Source organism: Apus apus, chromosome 2 (assembly GCF_020740795.1).
Source record: "Apus apus isolate bApuApu2 chromosome 2, bApuApu2.pri.cur, whole genome shotgun sequence".
Classification (NCBI taxonomy): Eukaryota; Metazoa; Chordata; class Aves; order Apodiformes; family Apodidae; genus Apus; species Apus apus.
The window spans coordinates 40,249,447-40,270,820 of NC_067283.1; the positions used below are offsets into that span (position 1 = coordinate 40,249,447).

Below are 21,374 nucleotides of genomic sequence, written 5' to 3' on the forward strand. Positions count from 1 at the left end.
TTCAATCTGCTTTTGAAAACTTTCAAACCACCTATACAGTGCAGAATAATGTTTTCTTTGTGGGTGACTTGCAATAAATGTACTACTTCAAATGAGGAAAATTCAGTTTTCTGTACCAGCTTTCAGTTCCAGGTTCTCTCTATATAATCTGTAATATATAAAACCCACTCGCAGGGATGGAATTACTCATATCCATCAGCTATGCATCATATGTGGTGCTTTTTAATTAACTAAATATAAATATGCATCTGCTTTTGCAAGTAGACACACAAGACAGTTTACATGCAAGGTAAAAATCTACTTCTGGAAAATAAAGTCTATGATAAGATAATACTAGATTTAAACAGTTTGGTTTTTTTCAAATCTAACCCACTTACTACTTATATACTCTTTTGTTTGGAAAGTTTACTTTATCTGTCCAAATAAAGTAATTCCTTATTTAACCTTCATTACAGCATGGATAACTTAGAAGTTAAACATATACAAACACACACAAATCTAGACTGCTAGAACATTAATAGAGGACAGATGCTTGAATGCATCCCTTCCACACTGAACACCCTGAAGTAATCCCCTGGGGATTTTTTAAAAATCAATCCCCACATCCAGAAGATCTACATGCTTCCCTAGAGCTCATTAAAATTTACTTTCCCACTTCTATGCATTCAACATCCTTTCACCTACAGAAGAAAGAGTTTGGCTCCCAGCTCAGAATACACAACATGAGCCTCAGCAAGTTTGCCATTTCTACCACCAGGCTGTGCGGCTATGTTGTCACGCTGGAGGGAAGGGATGCCTTGACAGGTTGGAGGTGGACTAATGCAAACCACATGGAGTTCAACAAGGCCAGGTGCAAGGGGCCAGGCAATCCCATACACTGTCACAGGCTGAGAAGAGAACGGATTGAAAACAGCCCCATAGGGCAACTATTGTGTCTGATTCACCCAACTGAGCCATAAACATTTCCCTCTAGTGATAGAATATTCTGGAGAGTCATCACACCTCTTTGTAACACTACTTCCTTAAGGGCACCAGAATCAGAAATTCAACAAAAACAAGAGGATGCTGCTTCCCTTCAACTGCTGATGTACGACATCACTCCAAAGCCTACAAAACACATTATGTTTAATAAAACACACAAAAAAAAGAAGGTGGTGGGGAAGGGGAGGGCATACTAGGCACAAAAAAACCAAAACCAACACCCCCCCCCAAACAAAACAAAACCCTACAAAAACCCAAAAGCACCACAACAGTTCTCTAGTTAACATAATAGCAAAATAAATAGATGCTTACACAAGATTTGGCAACAATGGAAGACCTCCCCTCCACCCCCTAGACACCACAATATAGCAGAGGAAAGATAACACAGTAATTAACAGAACATGTAACTGTCACATATGTGACAACTGTGTGTGAGGCCTAGCTTCAGCCAGCAAAGGAAGAGAAGGTCTGATACAGATAAAGAAACAGAACACAGACCTAATTCTGAGCTTTAACCTCAGTCTAGAAAGGCAACTAAAGAGGTTAGAGCATTCAGGGGCAGGAACTTCATTTAGTCATGCTTTTCAAATTGAGCAGGTAATAAACAATAATAAAAGTAATAAAGAACTATTTACACTTTGTTCACCTCTAGGACAGTATGTTTATGTTTAGAAAGTGAAGATTTGGTTATGATTTGGTCATATTACTAGTAATATTTCTTAACTGTTTGTACTTCAGAATTCTGCCAGCTTACAGGAATAGACTCATGATAAGACTGCAACATCCTATAATTCTTAGGCACCCTGTCACATCCTGACACTCTTCTTCCAAGCACTATACTGACAGAAGGGAACTCCTGTCTTGCTCCTGCCTAAAAGCCCCTGCTCCCAACTTACAGTCATGGATAAAGCTTGGTATATAGCAAGAGCAGGCAGATCCTTGGTGCAGGAGAGACCCTGTTTAGGCTTCAGATGCAAAAACCTTCCCCATACAGTTAGAAACAACCTAGTGCAGAATCTATAAAAAGTGAAGTATGGTATATCAGTGGGAACTATCACAGATTATTCAAAAGAAAGATTTTAATCACTTCAAAACAAATTTCTAAAAGCCAAGTCAAACTGAAAGCTATATTACAGTATTACAGTTAAGAGCACTTGTTTTGAAATGAAATTATAAAATAAAGATGAGGTCCCTTTAACAGAAGGGTTGGGAGGGCTTTATTTATTGGTGTTTCATTTATTTTTTTCTTTCGAGTCTACTGTCCTATCTTCTCTATTACATATATATCCTTTCTGTTTGTTGTTTTTTTTTTTAAAAAAAGGACAACACAAAGTTACAAGTTCTTTTCAAGGCAAAGTTTGAAACTGCTGAGAAGTGCCAATAGCTGAATTCAGGTTATTTGAAAGGTTGCTATCTTTTCACTTACCAATACACTGCTACTATATTTATTCAAACTAAGTATGGACCAGTATAAATCAAATATATACATTACTTCCATCTACTAATAATACACATTATTTCCATCTGCTCCATTCAAGGAGCACACAGATTTATTTATTTATTTTAAAGAAAAGTCACACTAACACTCAGCATGTATTAATTTTAAGCTAGTATTTCCTAGAAATGGAAAATATCCCTTTCACAAAGGGCAGGAAAAAGGAAGTGGTGTTCAAAGACTGAAATTTTTATCAGGAGTCTCAGCTTTCATTTATCAGTCTCATGTAGCTCTTAAGGTTGAGAAGAAATATCTTCATGGGCGGGCATCACTGTTTAATAAAAACCAACATAGTTCACAGTATTACTTTCAATGACTTCACTTTCACTATACATGGCATATTTATTTGAAAAAAAAAATCCTATCACTATACTATTACGACATTTTCTGTAGGCCCTAAATACACAGAAAGGTTGAAGAATTACTTCTTTTGTTCCAAGTCAGTTTTCCTAGCATTGGAAAGTGCCATTATGTTTCACCAATGAAAACTCCTCTAGATACAAATCCATGCTTTTGTAACTAACTCTTAATACAATTTAACACTTTTGTGGGTGACCCCTGGAAATCATCCACCAATAGTAATTAAAAGCAATCTCTTGGTCAAAACTCCACCTTCTACCAACAAATACTGTGGGGAACTAAAAATTGATTAAAAAACACTACACAACTAGACAAAAAAAAAAAAAAAGCAGCTCCTCAAAAAACGATTAGTACACTTGATAAATCAGAGGTTATCTTGGGTTATTTTCAGTTACATAGTGCTAAATGATTTTTCCAATAAACATTTTCAATTTATATACTCCCATGGGTCCCCACCACTGCCAACTGTACCTACTTGCCAGCTAAATACTGCTAGTTACATTTCTTCAACTTCTGTTTCAGGTAGCTGAAAACACAGCTGACTTGCTGTTTGTTTCCAAGAACACTGAGAGCATCTTCCTTTTAAAAGATAGACATCACCTGATGCTTGTATGATGCTCTTCTGATGAAATTCACTCTAAGGTAAATTCTCCACTGCATAAAGTACCCTTCCTTTTTCAGTACTGCACGTAATTCTCTTCTAGTTGGTTGAGCTGATGAACAAGCACGCTGCTCCTATCACAACCAAAGCTAAGGTAACACACAACTCTTTGTTAAGATATGCACATCAGGTTACATATATAGGATTTGCTAGCTTGAAACATAAATTAACATTCCACTAAGTTTTAAACATTTCCTCATCTTCAGAACTTGGCTTACTTCTGTTATCCTTTAATTGTTTAACTCATGGTCTTACAAAGAAACCACTAGCAATACAAAGTATGTTACTCAGAAGTAAGCACCCTAATGGTTTCAACACTTAATTAAAAGGCTTAAAAAAAAAAAAAAATCAAGGTAGTTTCAAAACAACTTAAAACCAAATAGTTGCAAACCCAACAAATGTATGGCAACCAGATTAAAACCAGACAGCTGAAACTAGCTTTGTAGCTCTCATCCTCAAGGCCAGCATATGTTATCTACTCAAGAACCACTGCCTGAACCAACGTTTTTTTTGGCCCACACACTGAACTCATCGCTAGTCACTGCCCCGTACATTTCAGTGCCACGATATTGCTCTTTTGTGTGCCAGTGTTCTACAGCTGGCATTACACAGGTTTCGCTTTAGGAATTGGCTCAAAAGTTCTATCTTCAGCACTTAAAATGCATGCGAGGGAAAGAAACATCATCCTACTGTTTTCCAAAAAAACCCAAACCAAAACAACAGTTTTAACTAAAATCTAGTTATTTCCCTACAATTACTCTGAGATGACAAAAACACTAAGTTTTACTGCTTTTAGAAAAGGAAATGTTTGATTACTTCCAGTTGTAACAAATTGTTGACTCGCCATACTTTCATTCGCATTACATTTAAGTACCTGTTACATTAAAAATGCCTACTCAGTGATTTTCACACTTCATTCTGCAGTTTTCTATGTGAGCTGCACAAATTTCAATTACTTGGTCCAAGCCAGCCCGTAAAAATCTAAATTCTGAAGAGCTATCCAAGGACCACAGTTCATAAAGATCATATAGTATTGCAGGAAGGAAAGGAGAATAATTTTAGCTTGTCTACTTAAGCTGTTCCCATATCTAAACTGTCTAATTTCAAGTGGCACACACAGAAACTTGCTCATTTTTATACACCTTTCCATGCTGCCAGATTCTTAAAATGAAAAAGAGAATTAGCAACATAAAATGCAGCAATTAAAGCCACAGAAATAGTCCATCATCAGAATACTCAGGATTTGTTCATCCCAAGAATGCTATTCAAATTCTTTTTCCAAGAGCTCGAAGACGTAAAAAGATGCAACAGAAGAACAAGTTGGCCATTATTCTCTTTGACAAGACTTCTTAGAAGTTTCTAACTCCATAAAGCATATGAATCTGATTAAAAATGCAGCTACCTCACCATCTGTATTCTCCTTAGACATTAAAGAAGTTACCCTCTTTTGAACACAACACTGAGCAAGAGAGAAAGGCAGCGCAGTCATTGATTGGCTGCACCAGACCCCTTCAGGTCATCTTCGCTCCTCCCTCCTCAGGCCTTACCAAAGGCGGAGAGCACCCACTATTACTACAGACAAGGAGAGCATCGCTCTACATTGAGAGCCAGGGATAATAACAATCTCAAAGGACTTTAAAACGGCTCAAAATGATTCACCAGCTCTAGAGTTAGTTCTCACCTGCACCCTCCCAAACCTTACTGCTTCAGACCAATCCGAAAAGCAGTAAAAAACAAAACCAAAACCAGACACCTGACTGGCCCTGTTACAGAGCTACAACTTTTCTAAAATAATGAAGTTTAATTCCAAGACACAATAGAAAGCACACACAGCTCCACCCACCTGAAAGTCTCTGAAAACCTCGTTACCCATCGCTGAAACTTATGAACTTCAGGTATTGTCTTTGCTTTAGCAAAGAAGCTGGGATCAACTCGCAGCCCCTTGGTTAGCCGGCAAAGACTCTGCTCTAGCACCAAGAGGCAGCAGCTGCGCCTCGCACAGGGTGACAGGCAGCCCACCTCCCGCTTGGGAGGACAGGGTCTTCCCAACCGCCCTGCTGACCCATCCACTCCCCCAAAGGCAGGACGCTTCTTCCTGCCTGCTGGCTCAGAGTAACTTTCCCCTAGTCCCGAGCACCCTGCCCAGCCCCTCACGGCCGCAAGCTCCTCTTCTGCTAACGCCCACCTCCCGCCCAAGCCCAGGCTACCCCTTCTCTCTCCCGCCTCCCCGTCCACGCCAGCCCTCGGTTTCTTACTCGTTTAAAAGACAACCCGCGCTCTTCCCACATAGGCAAGCGGCGCAAAAATAAGCAATAATTTTTAAAAAGCAAAACGCGCAAGCAACACAACACAACGCCGCGCAGCCCCACAACTTACCACCCAAGTCAGTCCGCCGCTGCCGCCTCCTCCTCCGCCGCCTCCTCCTCCAGACTTTGCCATTTTCTGCCCGTTTCTCCCCAGCCGAAGCGAGGGCGCAAGGCGGCAACCGAGAGGGCCGACACGGGGCCTGGCAGCGCCGCGCCCGCCCTTCGCGCTCCGCCCCGGCCCCTCCGGCGCCGCGCGGGCCCGGGAGCCCCGCAGCCCCTCGCCCGCCCGCACACGCACACACAGGCCCCCCGACACCGAGCGCTCCCCGCCCCCTCCGGCCCGCCTCCTAGTTCATGCTGGGGAGCGCAGCTGAGGCGAAGGAAAATAATCCGCCGGGCTGGGCGAGGGCTCCTCCTGTGTCCGTGGAGGGAGGGAGGGAGGAAGGAAGGAAGGAAGGAAAGCGCCCGGCGCAGCGGGCCGAGGAAGGAAGGGCGGCCGCGGGGCCGCGCCGCCCGCACAAAAGCGCCCTTCCGCCGCCCGCGCTCCGACCCACCCGCGGCGGGCGGGCCCAGCCGGGCCTGCGGCTCCCGCCGGTTTAAAGGGACTGACGGTCCCGGCCCCTCACGGCGGCGGCAACAACAGCCGCCGCTCCCGCCGCCGCCGCAGCGCTGCCTCCCGCCTCCCCGCCCCCGGGCCCTGCCCCCCGCAGCCACAAAGACCCGGAAAACAGACGAATAATACAATCTCCCCCTTGTCCCCTCCCCCGCTCGCGCCTTCCTTCCCCGCGCGGGCGCGCACCCGCACGCGAGCGCCCGCGCAGCCCCCGCCAACCCCCCCCCCCCACCCCGCTCCCCCTCTCTCCCGCGCGCACGCGCCGCCCGCCGCCCCCCGGAGCTGGCCCAGCCCCCCTTCCCCTCCTCCCTCCACCCCTTTCCGGTGCCCGGTGCCGCTCCCCCGCCTTCTCCCCACCCCCCGAGCCGCTGCCGCCGGGGCCCCGCCGCGCAGACAATACGCGCGCTGCCCCGTCCCGCACCCGCTCCCGCCTCCCCGCGCCGCCGGCCCGGGCCGCCCTCCCCTCCCCCAGCGCCCCGGCCGGGCCCGCCAATCACGGCGCCAGAGGCGGGCAGGCCGCGAGCGCCGCCGCCAATCGGAGCGGCGGGAGCCGCGGCGCGTCAGACGTCACTGCGGGTGGCAACAGCGGGGAGCCCGGCCGCCGCGCGGGGGCGCTGCCGAGGGCCCGGGGCGGGGCCGGCAGCGGGGCCGGGAGCGGGGCGGGAGGGAGAGCCGCCCTGCCGGGGCAGCACCCGCCCTCCGGGGGCCGCGGGGCAGGCGCGGGTGCTGCCCCGGGCCCGGCCTTTCCGCTCCGCGAGGAAAGAGAGGCTTTGCTTTCCCGCCAGGAGCGTGTGTCGCCCCCCGCCCCAGCAGAGGGAAACGTTCTGTGAGGGTCGGCAGGGCGCGGCTGTCCCCTTTTCCTGGCCTGCGAGGTGGATGGTGCAGTAGGCGGGTGGAGGAGAGGTGGGGCGGGAGGTGGGGCAGGAGTCTGGGGGCTCGGTGGGCAGTTCTTCCCCCCCCGCTCCACCGCCCATCCCCGCCGCCGCCGCTGCGCCCTGCGGCAGCTGGAGCAGGATTGAAGTCCCCACGCTCCAGGCAGAAGAGGGTTTATAAACCACTGCCCTCTCCTGGACCGCGGTCAGCAGCCGGTGGGGCTCCCTCTCTCAGCTGTCTCACTAGAACTTTATTCTGCTGCTACTATAAACGCTTTTCAGCGTCACCGTGTTGCGGTTTCTTCCAGTTGCCTCATTAAGGGGCCGCATCATAAAGCACCCTATTCTGTACAGAGTAGACAATGCTGTTCCAAAATACTTGCCGTTTTGAAAAAGGTGCTGTAACTTAGAATCTACCTCCTAGGCCTGAATGGTGTGTGTATGAAGCCTAAGATCCGTGTTATTTTAGGTATGAGCATGAAAAATATTTACAGTGCAAGACACCTCCCACCAAAAGGAAAATACACGACCATAAACATTATGGTCATAGATTTTTTTTACAAGATTAACAACATATTTCACAGTATGAAGTTACACAATTAGTAATTTTTGTTTTGTTGTGTGAAATGCAAAAGCCTACCTACTCCAGCCTGTTCCACTCCATGAATTATTCGCAATGTAAAGTCAGAAAAGGAGGTATCAGTGGGAACACTGCATCCAAGTCGGTACACAAATTGGTATCTGAAGATAGTTATTTCAACTGAATAGTAATAATTTGAAGGTTTTTCCTTTTGCAAAATTATTTTCCTAAGAAGTAAAGGGATTGGAAATGGAGCAGCTGCCTTTGAGGAGTCAGTTGTAATATTCAATTATGCCTCAAGGGAAGGATCAGAGGAATTTCTAGTAAATATTGCTTATTTAGCATAATGTCATTCTGCCAGTTTCTAAGGAACCTATTAAACTAATATGTAAGTGCTGCACAGGGATTATGGAAAATAATGGTATCTGCCTAGAAGGGACAGTAAGTTATCTGTTCCAGCCCAGGTTTATTGCAGCTGCATAACTTCTGAGCCTTAAGCTGTGTTTTCTTCTATTTCAGGCAAGATAAGAAAGAGTGTTTCTTGCAGAAGAAGAAGGTGGTAACGCTTGCAGGGCTCTACCTAGTGCTTCAGAGTTTGGGGCTTGCTGATTAGAACAGGGTTGTGGTTTTTTTCCAACTCTCAAATTTATACATAGGACCTGTTAAAATAAATCATGTATAGAGAACCAGAGCTGCTACAATGAATACTGGAGGACCAGAGAAAACAGCAGGACTCCATTTGTTTAAAGGTTTTTGCCTTCAGAGAACCATTAATGCATACAGCAGAAAGAGAACAAGGCACAAACATTCGTGTACTATGTTCTCATTAGCTCCAGCTGTTTAGTAAACAGGCTGTTCTTAGTGTGGGAAGTCTGCCTTTTGCTCTCATTTATCCTGAGCCAAGTAGTAGATAGCAATCTGGCTTGAGGACAGCAAAATTGTTATACATTGCAGAAAGACAGAGTTTCGTCTTGGCAGTTGCTGGTCTTTGCATGTGCATGGTCAGGCATGTTCAGTCTGTGTCATGTGGGAGTAAATAGAGGAGGAAAGTCTGACATTCCTACAAGCATTTTCTTTAGTCATCTTTGAAATTCCTTTAAGTTGCTTCCCATTTAATTCTCACCATACACTAGGCTACCTGCATGGCATGTTACTGGCTTACTATTTATATTGGTTTTATCCATAATACTTCTATGTGTGTGTTGAGTGGCTGCATTCCTGGCTACGTAGCACTGTGGGACAAGTTCTTACAAGACTGCAAGCAGCTGCCTCTATGGTGTTCAGAAGCGGAGAAGTAAAACTAGACTGTTCATCATCTTTCAAGCGATTCCTGCTAAAACAAACATAGAATTAGTATTAAGCATGAATTGAAATTAAGTAGTTTGACAGGAGCGGGATTTCTTTGCTGGATGCCACCTGCCCCCATAAAGTACTATCAGTTTATGTCAAATCCTTTACAGTTATTGTATGACATTTTAAATTAATGCCCTTGAGATGATATACACAAAATTCCTATTTCAATTTATTGGAGACTTGCTTGTTCTCATAGTTGGAGACCATAATACAGATAGAAGTACCATACAGGTTTTCAAAACTATTGTCTACTTAAACCAGTTTTCACTGCTTGTTTCAGTATTTATTTTTTTCTAGTAAGCAAACTATTTACTGTAACAGTACTTAGCGTTCAATTGTCTAAGCAGTAAGACAGCTCTATGTATGATCTTTAAATATTACTATACTTGGTATCTACAAACTTCCCATCTATTCCACATTATTTGCTGCTTTTATTCTAGTTGACTTGCTGTTTAATAAAACCTTACCTTTCTCTGTGGCTTTTCTGGAATCAGACTTAAAAGGGCATAAAACTTGCCTACTTGTGAAACTACCTACATTTATCTACTCTGTAAACGAATGATCACAGCTCTCAGTGTTCTGCAAACTACACAGATAAAAGTGGAATTTGCACTTTTGATCCAAAGTATTTATGACAGGATGTTGTTTCCCCTACACTACATACTCCACATTGTATACAGTTGTAATAAGGTACAAACAAACACTGCACATTTGAATATCAAAGATTTACATTTGTAAAAAATTTACATATTCTACTGCATTTTTAAATTTCATTGTAATTCATTAACATAATTGTGAAATAACTGATCAAATAATTGAGTAGGGTTGCGTTAGTACAATATGACAGTTACCAACATACCTGTACTGCCTTGATTCTGAATTAATTTCATGGCATTTAAGAAAAGTCCAGCCATGCATACTTACACAACTGTATTTCAAATGACATTGCTGAACCAGCATGAGCACAGGCTAGTGGATCTCTATGGGTGCACCCTGTCAGTGCACTGCCTGACACTCTCACCTGAGCTGTGTCCATGACTCAACACATCTGCCTGACATATCCTTGCCATGTGTATCATCAGTAGGCGTTCCTGCAGTCAGACGCTTGAAAAAACACCAGGTCATTGTCAGGTTGCCATTCCCACCTCCTCCAAGAACAACGTGCCACATTATGACAGTTTGGCATAGAGGCTGGACTGGTTAAGCTCTGTTTACCCTCCCATTAGTCCCCTGTAACTAACCTGTTAATTGCTGTACCATTGCCAAGGTGTGGAGAACTTCCCAGTGGAGCAGGCTGTGAGTGGTGCTGACAGTGTGTTGCTGGGGAGAAGGTCCAGGAGAAGCCCCAATGCTAGCAGTGGGGACCCACCTGACTTTCTTCGGACCACACCATTCTCTGCACTGCAGGAGCGGCAGGTTGTGTTAGAGAATATCATGCTTGCTCACTTGGCCTCCCTCCTGGGCTGCACCGTCTCTCCTGCAGAAGATGGAAGTGGTGTCATTTTTTAACATAAATATTTATCTGTGAGGAGAAGTGCTTTAGTATCCAAGTCCATCTAGTCTTCTCACTGTCAATTTAGTCTTAAACTGTGATACACTTTCCCTGAGCAGCATACATGGAGGTGTTGCTAAGGCAGGAGCTGGTCATAGAAATTAAATACATTTGTACTGAAATTCCTTGTCTAGGAAAAAGCTTTCTTGTGCTGCAAGATCCTGGGCTGCATCAAAAGAAGTGTGGCCAGCAGGGCCAGGGAGGTGATTCTGCCCCTCTACTCTGCTCTGGTGAGGCTGCACCTGGAATAATGTGTACAATTCTGGAGCCCTCAGCACATGAAAGACATGGAGTTGTTGGACAGGGTCCAGAGAAGTGCCACAAAGATGACCAAATGGCTGGAGCACCTCTGCTATGAAGACAGGCTGAGGGAGCTGGGGCTGTTCAGCCTGGAGAAAAGAAGGCTCTGGGGAGACCTTATAGCAGCCTTGCAGTGCCTGAAGAGGCCTACAGGAAAGCTGGGGAGGGGCTTTTTACTAGAGAGGGCAGTGATAGGACAAGGGGTAATGGTTTTAAACTGAAAGAGGGGAGATTTAGTTTGGAAATTAGGAAGAAATTCTTCACCATGAGGATAGTAAGGTTGCCCAGGGAGGTTGTGGAAGCCCCCTCCCTGAAGATGTTCAAGGCCAGGCTGGATGAGGCTTTGTGCAGCCTGGTCTAGTGTGAGGTGCCCCTGCTTATAGCAGGGAGGTTGGAACCTGATGATCTTTAAGGTCCCTTCCAGCCTTAACCATGCTATGATTCTATGATTATCTGTTCTGACACCTGATTTGTAATTGCTGGGAGGTGGAGGGAGGGGGATAGAAAGGGCAACCTTTCCTGCATAGCTTCAATTTACCACCAGTTTTGACTGGAATTGATGACAAGTACATCACAAAGTGTGTTTGCATGTCCTTTCTCATAACTGGGTAGTGTGGTTCTTGTGGTAATCCAAGGAAAGTAAACTTTCAGGGAAGAGTCGAGAGAGACAGATGGTACAGCCTCCAGTTAGAGACACTGAAGTAGAGCATGTCATTAAGATGTGGCCAGTGGACCCACACAGCTTATTATGAGGTCAAAGAGAAAAGAGGAGGAGGCCACAAGTTCTTGAATATTTGGATACGGGATGATCTGAGGCAAAGATCAACTAAAAGAGCTTAGTAAATGTCCTGTGAACATCCAACTGAAAGAGGGCTGGGGGTTGGCACACACGAGGATATCAGTAAACAATAAATCTGAGCACCGAAAGTGGGGAAGACAAAAAGGAGGAGCTATCAAAAAGAAGAGTCTGGTCTGACTATGAAGGGTCCAGTCAGACACAGAAAAGCAGAACCACGGACAGTCAGATGGTTTGAAGTTACCTATTCAACAAATTACTGAACAACTCCTTTGAGCAAATTCATCCCGGCAGCTAGAGTTTATACTGGCTCGGTGCTTCAAATCACTGGACCATGATGTTTTCAATTTGGTACTAGGTGCCCTAAAATTTGAATTACTGTTTTATAGCCCACAGCACAGGGAATGTGCTTACTGTGTGTTTCTGACAATTACAAAGCAGTTTAGAAGAGGAAGTTTATACTACAATATTGCATTTGTGAATATTCTTTTCCAGCTGACTTAAGTTGCTTATTTTTCAGACAACCTGTTTACTAAAAATTCCATTTTCTCAAATGCATTTTTTCAGATTACCTGTGTCAATAGACAATTCTTAGGCTTTTGAGAATAATTTTTTGAGAAGTCTTTGAGAAAGTGATTACAAAAATCAGATGTATACTTCAATATTATTTAAAAAAAAAAAGAAAAAAAAGAGGGTTGTATAGCCGAACAAGTAAAATGTACACAAGACTCGGACATAATTATTCTTAACTGTAAGTATTATCTGAGCTTACAATTGCCTAACAATTACTTGTTTCAAATCAGCTACCCAGAAATTTCTCAGGTGGCCTAATTTGTAAAAGAGCTCAGGAGCAGCAGCTCCTATTTATTTCAATAAGAGCTGTGTAATTCAACAGCAGTATTTTAAAATGGTAACTGCTAGCTGTTTCTTGCACTTTGCTGCTTTCATTAGATACTAATATTAAGCAAAGATGATCAGAAATGCATTAATAATCTTTTGTTATCCCTTTAGATCCTTTAATATATTGGTATTTCTAGGTCTTTAATGTTTCTTTGCAAGACATCATGCTGCTATCCCCCACTGTTTGTTTCAATGGTGCTGTTTCTGCTTAGTATTTTATTCTTGATGTATTTAGTAGGAGAACGAGCAAAAAAAGTACCAAATGCAACAAATTAAATATGTTTTTACATTTAGGTTATGCTCTCCTGTTCTATTCTCACCCAACTTACAATGCTTATTTTCTCTTTCTACTATCTCATTTATATTGCTCCCATTTACCTGTGTAGATTCTTCACGCTCTTTAGTGGTCTCCCATTTTTCATAAAGAAACGTAAGAACACATTATCTCCGTCTTTAGTCGGTGCAAAAACATCCAGATCAATGTCTCTTATATGCACATTGCTCACTATGACTGTAGCCACTGTTGGTAGAGGCAGCAGAAGTTGCAGCAGCAACAGCTTTCAGTCTTGGCCAGGATTACATGTTTGAATATTCGGGAATTATTTAGGCAACGCTTTGCTATGGCGTGTGCATATTAGAATGTGGGAATGTCAGTCTAAGTTATCTTCAGTCCAATGTAGCTTCCAAGAGCATATCTTCTTTTCTGGACACCTCAAAAAGCTGAATCCTGATCATAGGATTTCTTTCGTAGATTTAGGATTCTTGGCTGTCACCTGTGAGGGACAAGAAAACCTTTTGAATTACTTTGAATAAATGTGCTTTAGAATTAGTGAATTCATTTTAATGTTCTAGAAAAAAGTTTTTCATCTACATGTTATGTTAAAAGTAACTTGGTTTGATATATGTATACCTGCAGTTTTTTTAACTCCAAGGATATGGAAGCAGTAACCTCAATATTTTATAAATTTCTGTGAGATCTACTGTGCATTTAACTTATGGTACAGCACATAAAAGTGTTCTTCATCAATGCAATTCTTTTAGAATATTACTACATTCTTTGCAAACTCTGAAGCAAAAAAACCTTCAGAAGAGGCACTATGTTTTATAGTACTGCTTACTGACAAGGAAGGAAAAAAGCCAGTATATTTATTTTTGCAACAAATCAATTAACCATTATACAACAATCATGCCCTACATTGTTTTAAAACTAGTTTTACAGAGAACAACTTAGTGATACGATGTGTGCCTGTACAACAGCTAGAGAGAACACATTGTCTTGTACTGTCTCTCATCATAAGCTCATGCCAAAGTTGTTGCTGTTCTGCTATAGAATTGTTGCAATAACAACTCACCATATTTTTTTAGTTAGCTGGTTTTTCCTGAGCTTTGTTACCCCACATATGCTCTTCTGTTGGAAGCTTTTATACCAGAAGGCCTTTGAAGAGTGGGGGTAGCTCTTTAAATCTGGAAATAGTGTGGTTTCTATTACCCGGGCTGTTACTACTGCTCACATTCTTTTATTTGCAGGTAGTAAGTACTATGAATTTGTCTGGTTTTCATGAAAAGGCAATACATGTTATTCAGAAATTTCCAACACAATATCAGTCTCTGTCACATTCGACATTTTAGTTTCTGTTAGAAAATGCAATTTATGTATCAGGATCCTTTCTAGTATTTTTGGAAACTTTCTTTGACACTAAGTATCAAAATCCCATTTATCTTTAACAAGTTCTAAAAGTAGCCTTTAGCTCATTCCCAAAAGACACAGATACTCTAACAGGTTCTTCTACTTTCCCATACCTTTAGAGTTAAATGGGAAACTCTACTGAACATGACATCTTTCTCCCAAGTTCACTTCTCTCTTATGACTTGTGATAGGGAACCACAGAAGCTGATTTTTCACTTTATATCTTACCATTAACTTATTGAAAAGGCACCTTTTAGTTCCAAAGGCATGCTCCCGAAATTCTCAGGCTTTTTTTTTCTTCTTTTTTTTTCTTTTTTCTTTTTTTCTTTTTTTCTCCAGTTGCTCACTATCTTCTAGAATTTCTCTCAAAACATTCTGGTCTCAGTTCTCTGGAACATAAGTAATGATGGTGAAAGAGCACACTAGCATAGAGACTGAAAACACAATGAAATTACTTGAATAATCACAGAATAGCTAAATTCTAATGTATTACATTTGCATTGCTCATTGTGACAGTTAATTCTCAGAATACAACATAAAGTTTGCCTCACCTTTCTAATCGAACATCCATTCTCCCAAATAAGGAAAGCTACTAATTATGCTAAGTTTTATTTACAGAATTGAACTCAGCACAAACAATCCTGTCTTTCCTGATAGTTCCTGTTAAAGTACAGCAAAGCAGGAACCATGCCAGCTCTCAGATTACCACAAAAACAGAGCGCAGTTACAGGCCATATGGGCCGGCACATTAAACCAACCCATGGGAACACAGCACAAGCTACAGCAATCCAACATAACCCAAGGCACATGCTCCAGCTCCAAGTTGCTTCACCAAACCAGCATGACTGCTTTTAACCACAAAGCCAAACATCTCCGTAGCGTGGCACAGCACACAGCGCTCCCAAGCCGCCCAGTACAATAGACACACTCCCATGGAGGGAACACGCAGAACACAGCACTCCCGAGCCTCCCTCCAGCTTCCGTTTAATGTTTACATCTTCCCTGCTAATTTACGAGCAGTTACCAAATACTGCATTGCATGAGCAGGACGAGGATTGCAGTGCCTGTCATCCCACTCTTGATCTATGCTACTCCCATGCTGTTCATGATGGGATATCCCATGATCCATGAGGCTGGTACTCCCTCTGGGGTTCTTAACTACACCAAGGAGATGGCTTGCTTAACAGGTTCTGTAACAGAGCAGCATGGAGATGCAAATACTGTAATAGGTGAAAACACTTTTTTATATTGCCTCTAAATGAATTAGCACGTTAATGGGTTTGATGCTGTGCTGTGCATTTTTACTCCTACACGCCTTGCAGATTTTAAAAAGCAATAATTAATCCTTCAAAAAGGTATGAAATAAAAATACTCTTCTCCGTTCAGTATTTTTTTGCATCATCCTCTGGAGTTAAATTTAAAGTTTAGCAGCATTCATACCCTTAAAACAGATCTCTGTAGCACAGCATGCAAATGTAATCCAGTTTTTTGATTTTCCAGTGCAGCTTCTTCATTCTTCTGTAATGTTTCTATGAGGTGTGAGGAACAATCTTCCCAGGAAGTAAAACCTGCTTACTTAATTTGGCTGGAAGCCTCATGGCTCCTTTTAACTATATGCATAAACATACAAAAACATTAGGTTCTAATGTTGGTCCTAATGCCCTTCCCTTAGAACGACCACTGCTTCTCTCTCCCCTGCTTTGTGGACCCCTTACACCTCCCTCACCTCTCTGGCTTCTGAAGGACAATGAGTCTCCAAAAGATGTGAGGAAAGGCTTATGTTACCAGGCCTGCAGAGACTGTGGTTGATGGCCAGTAGACCTACTGGTAACAGGAACAATGCTGGGAACATAGGAGGGTATTGGTGAGGGATGATTACTGAGGGACACAATACTGAAATGATACAACCTGAGGATTCAGTTGTCCTGAGAATATACCATTGGTTTGAGGGTGACAAAAAGCACACAGGAGCTAAAATGATACAAAGAGGTGGACAAAATCTCTCAAAAAATGAAGGTTGTGGCACTCTCAGAGGACCACATTCATGGAACTCACTTATCAGGCTATGCTACTGTCATCCTCATGGCTTGCTTTCCACTGCTCACCAGAGAAGAAGGAACTGCAGCTATCATGAGCTGAAGAATGCAGGGAGGCTGTATGGGGCTGGGGTGTCAGCCTGCAATACACAGGGGAAGCAAGAAAGAGACAGAATCCAGGGATGGCGTGGAAGTCTCCAGATCTTACCTGTGCTGCACTTGAAAGTTGCCTTGATCTGCACTGCAGAGACTGCTTCAGAGGATGAAAATCACTAATTCAGAAGAAGGGAAATTTGGAAAGGCTTTTAACAGTGAAAACAACAGGGAGAGTTGCCCCAGGAGGTAATCGATACCACATGTTAATGAAGAGAACAACTGAAGTTGCAGAAAGGTGGCAAGGAAGGGTTTGGCTACATCTATAATCTTCCAAAAGATGGCCAAAGCACCTGACTATGCTGCACTGTAGAACATATCCATCTTATTATTTATTATTATGTATTATTTTATGCCCATCTAACTATATATTGGTTACATTAATAACTAATCCTATGTTATGGTGGTGGTTTTCATTCCTAATATGTATTACACACAAACTCTACTGATCAGTACTGCTAGAGGTGACTCCTGCTTGACTCACAAATAACACTACATGACTAGACTGCTTCTTTCATACAACTTTTTCAAGAAAATATTCCCCAGTTGTGAATTTAATATTAAACTCTTGGAGTATAATAGGTTCTGGTCAATTTCCACTAAATTTGTTATCATATGCCAGTAAATCTTCCTGTTACATTATTTCCTCTCCCCGTTTTTCACGTACCCAATCTTTCAATCACTCTTTCACTAGTGTACATGTTGCCTCCCTGATCTGTTCACAGATGGGCTTTGTATTTTTCACCGAATACTTGCAAAGGGCTGAATTTCCTCACATGAACAATAATCAGTCCTGTATGTGAAGTAAATGCAATAAAAAGTTTAAAAAAGGTAAATGTACTCCAGCAAGTGCTTGTTTCTTTCCAATGTCTGTTTTCTATCATGGATTTTGTTTCTGTGAGCCAGAAATGCATGTAAATCTTCTTGTGTCTTCAGAAGTTTATTTATATACCAGGACTGGATGAACGCCCATTTGTTCATATCCTTCTGTCATTCATCAATTATTTTTCAGCAATAGTGTACAAATATGAATTAGTGGCAAGCCTCCAAATCTGAAACAAAACTATAAAGTTGTAGAATATAGTTGCTCACAGTGCATAGAAAGAGAAATTGCAACGTCTGCTGCACTGAATGTGAACCGTGGCTTTTCACCCTTGTTAAAAAAAATCAAATGGATTGATATATTAAAAAATAATAATCAAATACTGACTTTGAAGTAGAGAAATAACTGATGCCACTAACAATATTGTCAGGGGCTGAGACAACTTCTCAAAGGCAGCTCATGCACAGTTCTGACACTTGAGCAAGAGCTTGCTTAAGGCACGGTGTGCCTTTGTAAGGCTCCATGATGATGGATCCTGTCAAAAAACATTTCATTTATAAAAGATGAAACAATTAGTTTAGTTTGCTAAACAAACACCCAGATGATGCAAATTTCATATGCACTTACCAGCACTAACTTGACCTTACTTTTTTCTATCCTCCAGTGTTAAATTGCAGCTTCTAATGCCTCCTGTTTGCGCTGCTACTTCCATTGTGGAGGTTTTTAAAAAAAAATTCCAATATGTTATTTTTTTTTCCCGTTTTCTTTGAAACCATCATTGCTAACATCATGGAATCCAGTATGTGTACTTAAGACAGAAACTCCTACCCCAACAACTGAACAAAAGAAAACACCCAAATCAAAACCAGTTTGGGGTATGCTAAACCAAACCAGAATTCTTAATGAAGTCCACAGGCACTTCCCTTTTGGCCAATACGTCTTTTTGCCAGTGGTGAGCTTTATTTTAATACATCATGTATTTCCCTGATGCTTTGGCGAAAAGCAAAAACTGCTGCAATTTAACCACATTATTTTGACTTTTGACACAAGCCAAGCGTGGACTCTCATGTATTACATTACCTTCTATCCTTCTCACCACACTGGTAACGCAGAGGGAAGAAGCAAGTTTCTTTCCACTGTGTACTTTGCTGCTGGTCTCATCTGCTCTTAGAAGCTGTGATCAAATGTTCCAGCTACTTTACTATGAGCTTGCTTAAACATTGCTCTTGGACGTCTTCTTATCTCAGCTGGTTTCCTTACAACTGTTTCACAAGGGAGTCTGTACACAGTGATATGAAGTGTTTATCTAAAATAAGTCCAACATTTCCTCTTGGCTGTGACAGAGGTAAGCTGCTAGCTGACGATTTTCTATGGGGAAAAGGTGTTCCCCTGGGATTTCAAGAATATGGGAGACATACCTTATACTATTGAAGTTCCATGGATATGAAATAACCCATAGCATTATGTAATAAAAGGATAAAATTAATAGAACATATACTGAGACGATTACAACCAAAATACATAGTGAAATAATATCTTCCCCTATGTATAAGATCTCAAAAAGGAGCCAATCCTTAGATTCCATCCTTCAACTTTCTGTAGGTACTCTATGCCACTCTGAAATCTCACAGCCATTATAGATAGTGTGCTTTTAGAACTCTTGGTTCCAATATGTCACTAAACATACTTTTTCCAAAATCAAAGACCCAGATTATTCACCAGAACAAGAAATAACTTACTCTATATTAAGATATAGGAGTCTGGTTTAAGCTTTAAATTATTTCTATAGCTTAGCCTAGTAAATATAAAATGTTTAAAAATTGTTATTCCTTACACCTTAAGACTGCTTTTCAAAAAAAGCTGCTCACCATTCTGAGCATTTTCCTTCTACTGAAAATTTTCAGTGACCTCAACAGAAAAACATCTCAAAAACAGGGTCAATCATTGAAGTGACTTTTGCCAGCACTAATTTATATAGTCCATGTAGGTAGCACAAAGGAAGCTTAACTACTGCCAATAATGTTGAATAACTTTCAAAAAATATTCAACGTATAGATAGGACCTAGGTCTATTGCACCAATGGTATTTAAGGAAGTCATGTGTCTGTAATTTGCTTCTTGACCTTCTCTATGATACGAAGCACGGAAACAGAAGTTCTTTCAAAAATGACACATTTTTAATGTTGTTTAATTCCTTACAGAAAACAAACAAAAAAATTATTAAATTTTGTCCAAAACCTGAGGTTTGAACCTATGGTGGAAATTAAGAGATTTTAAATAATACCTGTACTTAACAAATGCTAAGTTTTGAGAAACACTAAAAAGGTCCATCAAATTCTTAACTGGTAATATACTACCATCTCTATTTTAAAAAGACAGGGAGTGTGGGTGGGGAGAAGAGGACAGATATCCTGATATCTTCCTGGAACAATCTCTGCCACCCCTGGAGTTCCTTTGTTTTGAGCTGCATGAAGTCTGTAAATGGGTGTTCCCAGCTTCTGGCAGCCATATGTGCTGCCTAGCATCTGTTTTCATTCCACTGTGCTATGGAGACAAAATACTTTTATTTTTAGTGTTCTACATTTCCTGATGTTGCACATAATAGGGATTATATGTCACGTCTCAGCCACTATATGGGAAAAATCTTCCATGGATAACTGATGACTAAAGGTCACAGATTACCACACAGGGTCAATGAGATAATTTTCATTACCTACTTCTCAGTCCATGTATATAGTTCATACTTAAGTTTGCTTGATTCCTGTATATTTGTGCTTCCTCTCTACACTGACTACAAGGGGCTTCCTTCATATGCTTTAAAGATAAACTTTTCCAGCAAATTCCTCAGATATAGCAAACTGCTACAATGATTTTGTGGGTTGCCACTAGTGGTTGCTGTTCTGCATGCTGCACCCAGAAGTCAAAAACAGGATATGAGGAAATGAACAGCTTTATGCAGGGACACAACAGTGCAGTAAAACAAGTATTTGTTTGAAAGGAGGAATTCTGTGCACAGGCTTCCACAGAGTTCTGGTGGAAACCATGCACTCCAAAACGAGTTTGCAATTATTAACTGGCTAAAACAGCATTTATATAAAATTAGATTGAAAAGATTTCACTGTTACATCTCAGTGCAGCTTTGGAAGGCATCCATGGCACACTGGACAGCTAATAATTCTTTAAAATGCACCAAACTAAACTGAATTCTAGAAAACTTTGCTGATTTCACCTACATTGACATTAAGGCATGCATTTCTAGGCAAGTGTTCTTTCTTTCCCAATTTAACCGTCCCCTCCTCAAACTTCTAAGCAGCTGAGTGAGCACAGACTAAGCTACATATGCCTGATCAACATCTACAACTCCATCAGTATCATATCATTGTCAGCACAGCTTAATTCCTTTACTTTTGGAGCACACTGTAGCACCAATCTTTCCACCATACAATATTGCAGATGCAGTACTGAAAGTTATTATTAAGCAGCTACTGATGAGGAATTACCTCTGGTTTCAAAACATAATTTAAAAATTATTATTTGAGTTGTGCTGAGAGATCAACAGAAAAAAATAGTGCCTTTTGAACAGGTTTAAGAGACTCAAAATATTCACTCTTCATAATGTGCTCCAAAAGACACCCGAAGGTGTGTCATTTAACTTCCAATTAGTTCTAATCAATTGGCACTTTTTACTTATTCTTTCCTAAAATAAGCATTTTATTCATTGTATGTGATCTTACAAAGTACTCCTTGATTAATTAGATTGGTGAGGCATTTTTCAGTCTTTTTAATTCATTCAAATATTTTATCAATGAACTTCAACTACTCTGCTGCTGAAGTGGATGATTTTATTAAGTTATCTGCAGCTATTACTCTTCCCTCAGAGATTCTGACCAAAATTGTGAGAAAATTA

The 21,374-nt window shown here is 41.7% G+C and overlaps 2 protein-coding genes and 1 long non-coding RNA gene across 9 annotated transcripts in view; 1 reads left to right on the forward strand and 2 right to left on the reverse strand.

Annotated features, from left to right (window-relative positions):
- Nucleotides 1-6,473, reverse strand: part of TOP2B (DNA topoisomerase II beta) — a 62,397-nt gene extending 55,924 nt beyond the window's left edge. For 2 of the 3 annotated variants that reach the window (XM_051609290.1, XM_051609291.1), the window contains exon 1: nucleotides 5,874-6,473. In XM_051609290.1, coding sequence (XP_051465250.1) covers nucleotides 5,874-5,936 — 63 coding nt within the window. In that variant the 5' untranslated portion in view covers nucleotides 5,937-6,473. The remainder of the gene's footprint in view (nucleotides 1-5,873) is intronic. The other variant, XM_051609289.1, reaches the window with a different exon arrangement.
- Nucleotides 6,474-6,670: 197 nt separating this feature from the next.
- Nucleotides 6,671-21,374, forward strand: part of CMC1 (C-X9-C motif containing 1) — a 957,521-nt gene continuing 942,817 nt past the window's right edge. Inside the window, exon 1 of the mRNA XM_051610088.1 lies at nucleotides 6,671-6,674. The gene's annotated coding sequence lies outside the window, so the exon portion shown is untranslated. The remainder of the gene's footprint in view (nucleotides 6,675-21,374) is intronic.
- Nucleotides 7,835-19,409, reverse strand: LOC127380691 (uncharacterized). 5 transcript variants are annotated; one of them, XR_007888556.1, is made up of 4 exons: nucleotides 15,481-19,409; nucleotides 14,685-14,845; nucleotides 13,148-13,542; nucleotides 7,835-10,698 (listed from the first exon to the last, which is right to left on the reverse strand). It is a non-coding gene; the product is annotated as an uncharacterized LOC127380691 (long non-coding RNA). The 5 variants fall into 5 exon arrangements; XR_007888554.1 differs by having other exon boundaries at nucleotides 7,835-10,325; nucleotides 10,463-10,698; nucleotides 14,685-19,409; XR_007888557.1 differs by having other exon boundaries at nucleotides 7,835-9,198; nucleotides 10,243-10,698; nucleotides 14,685-19,409.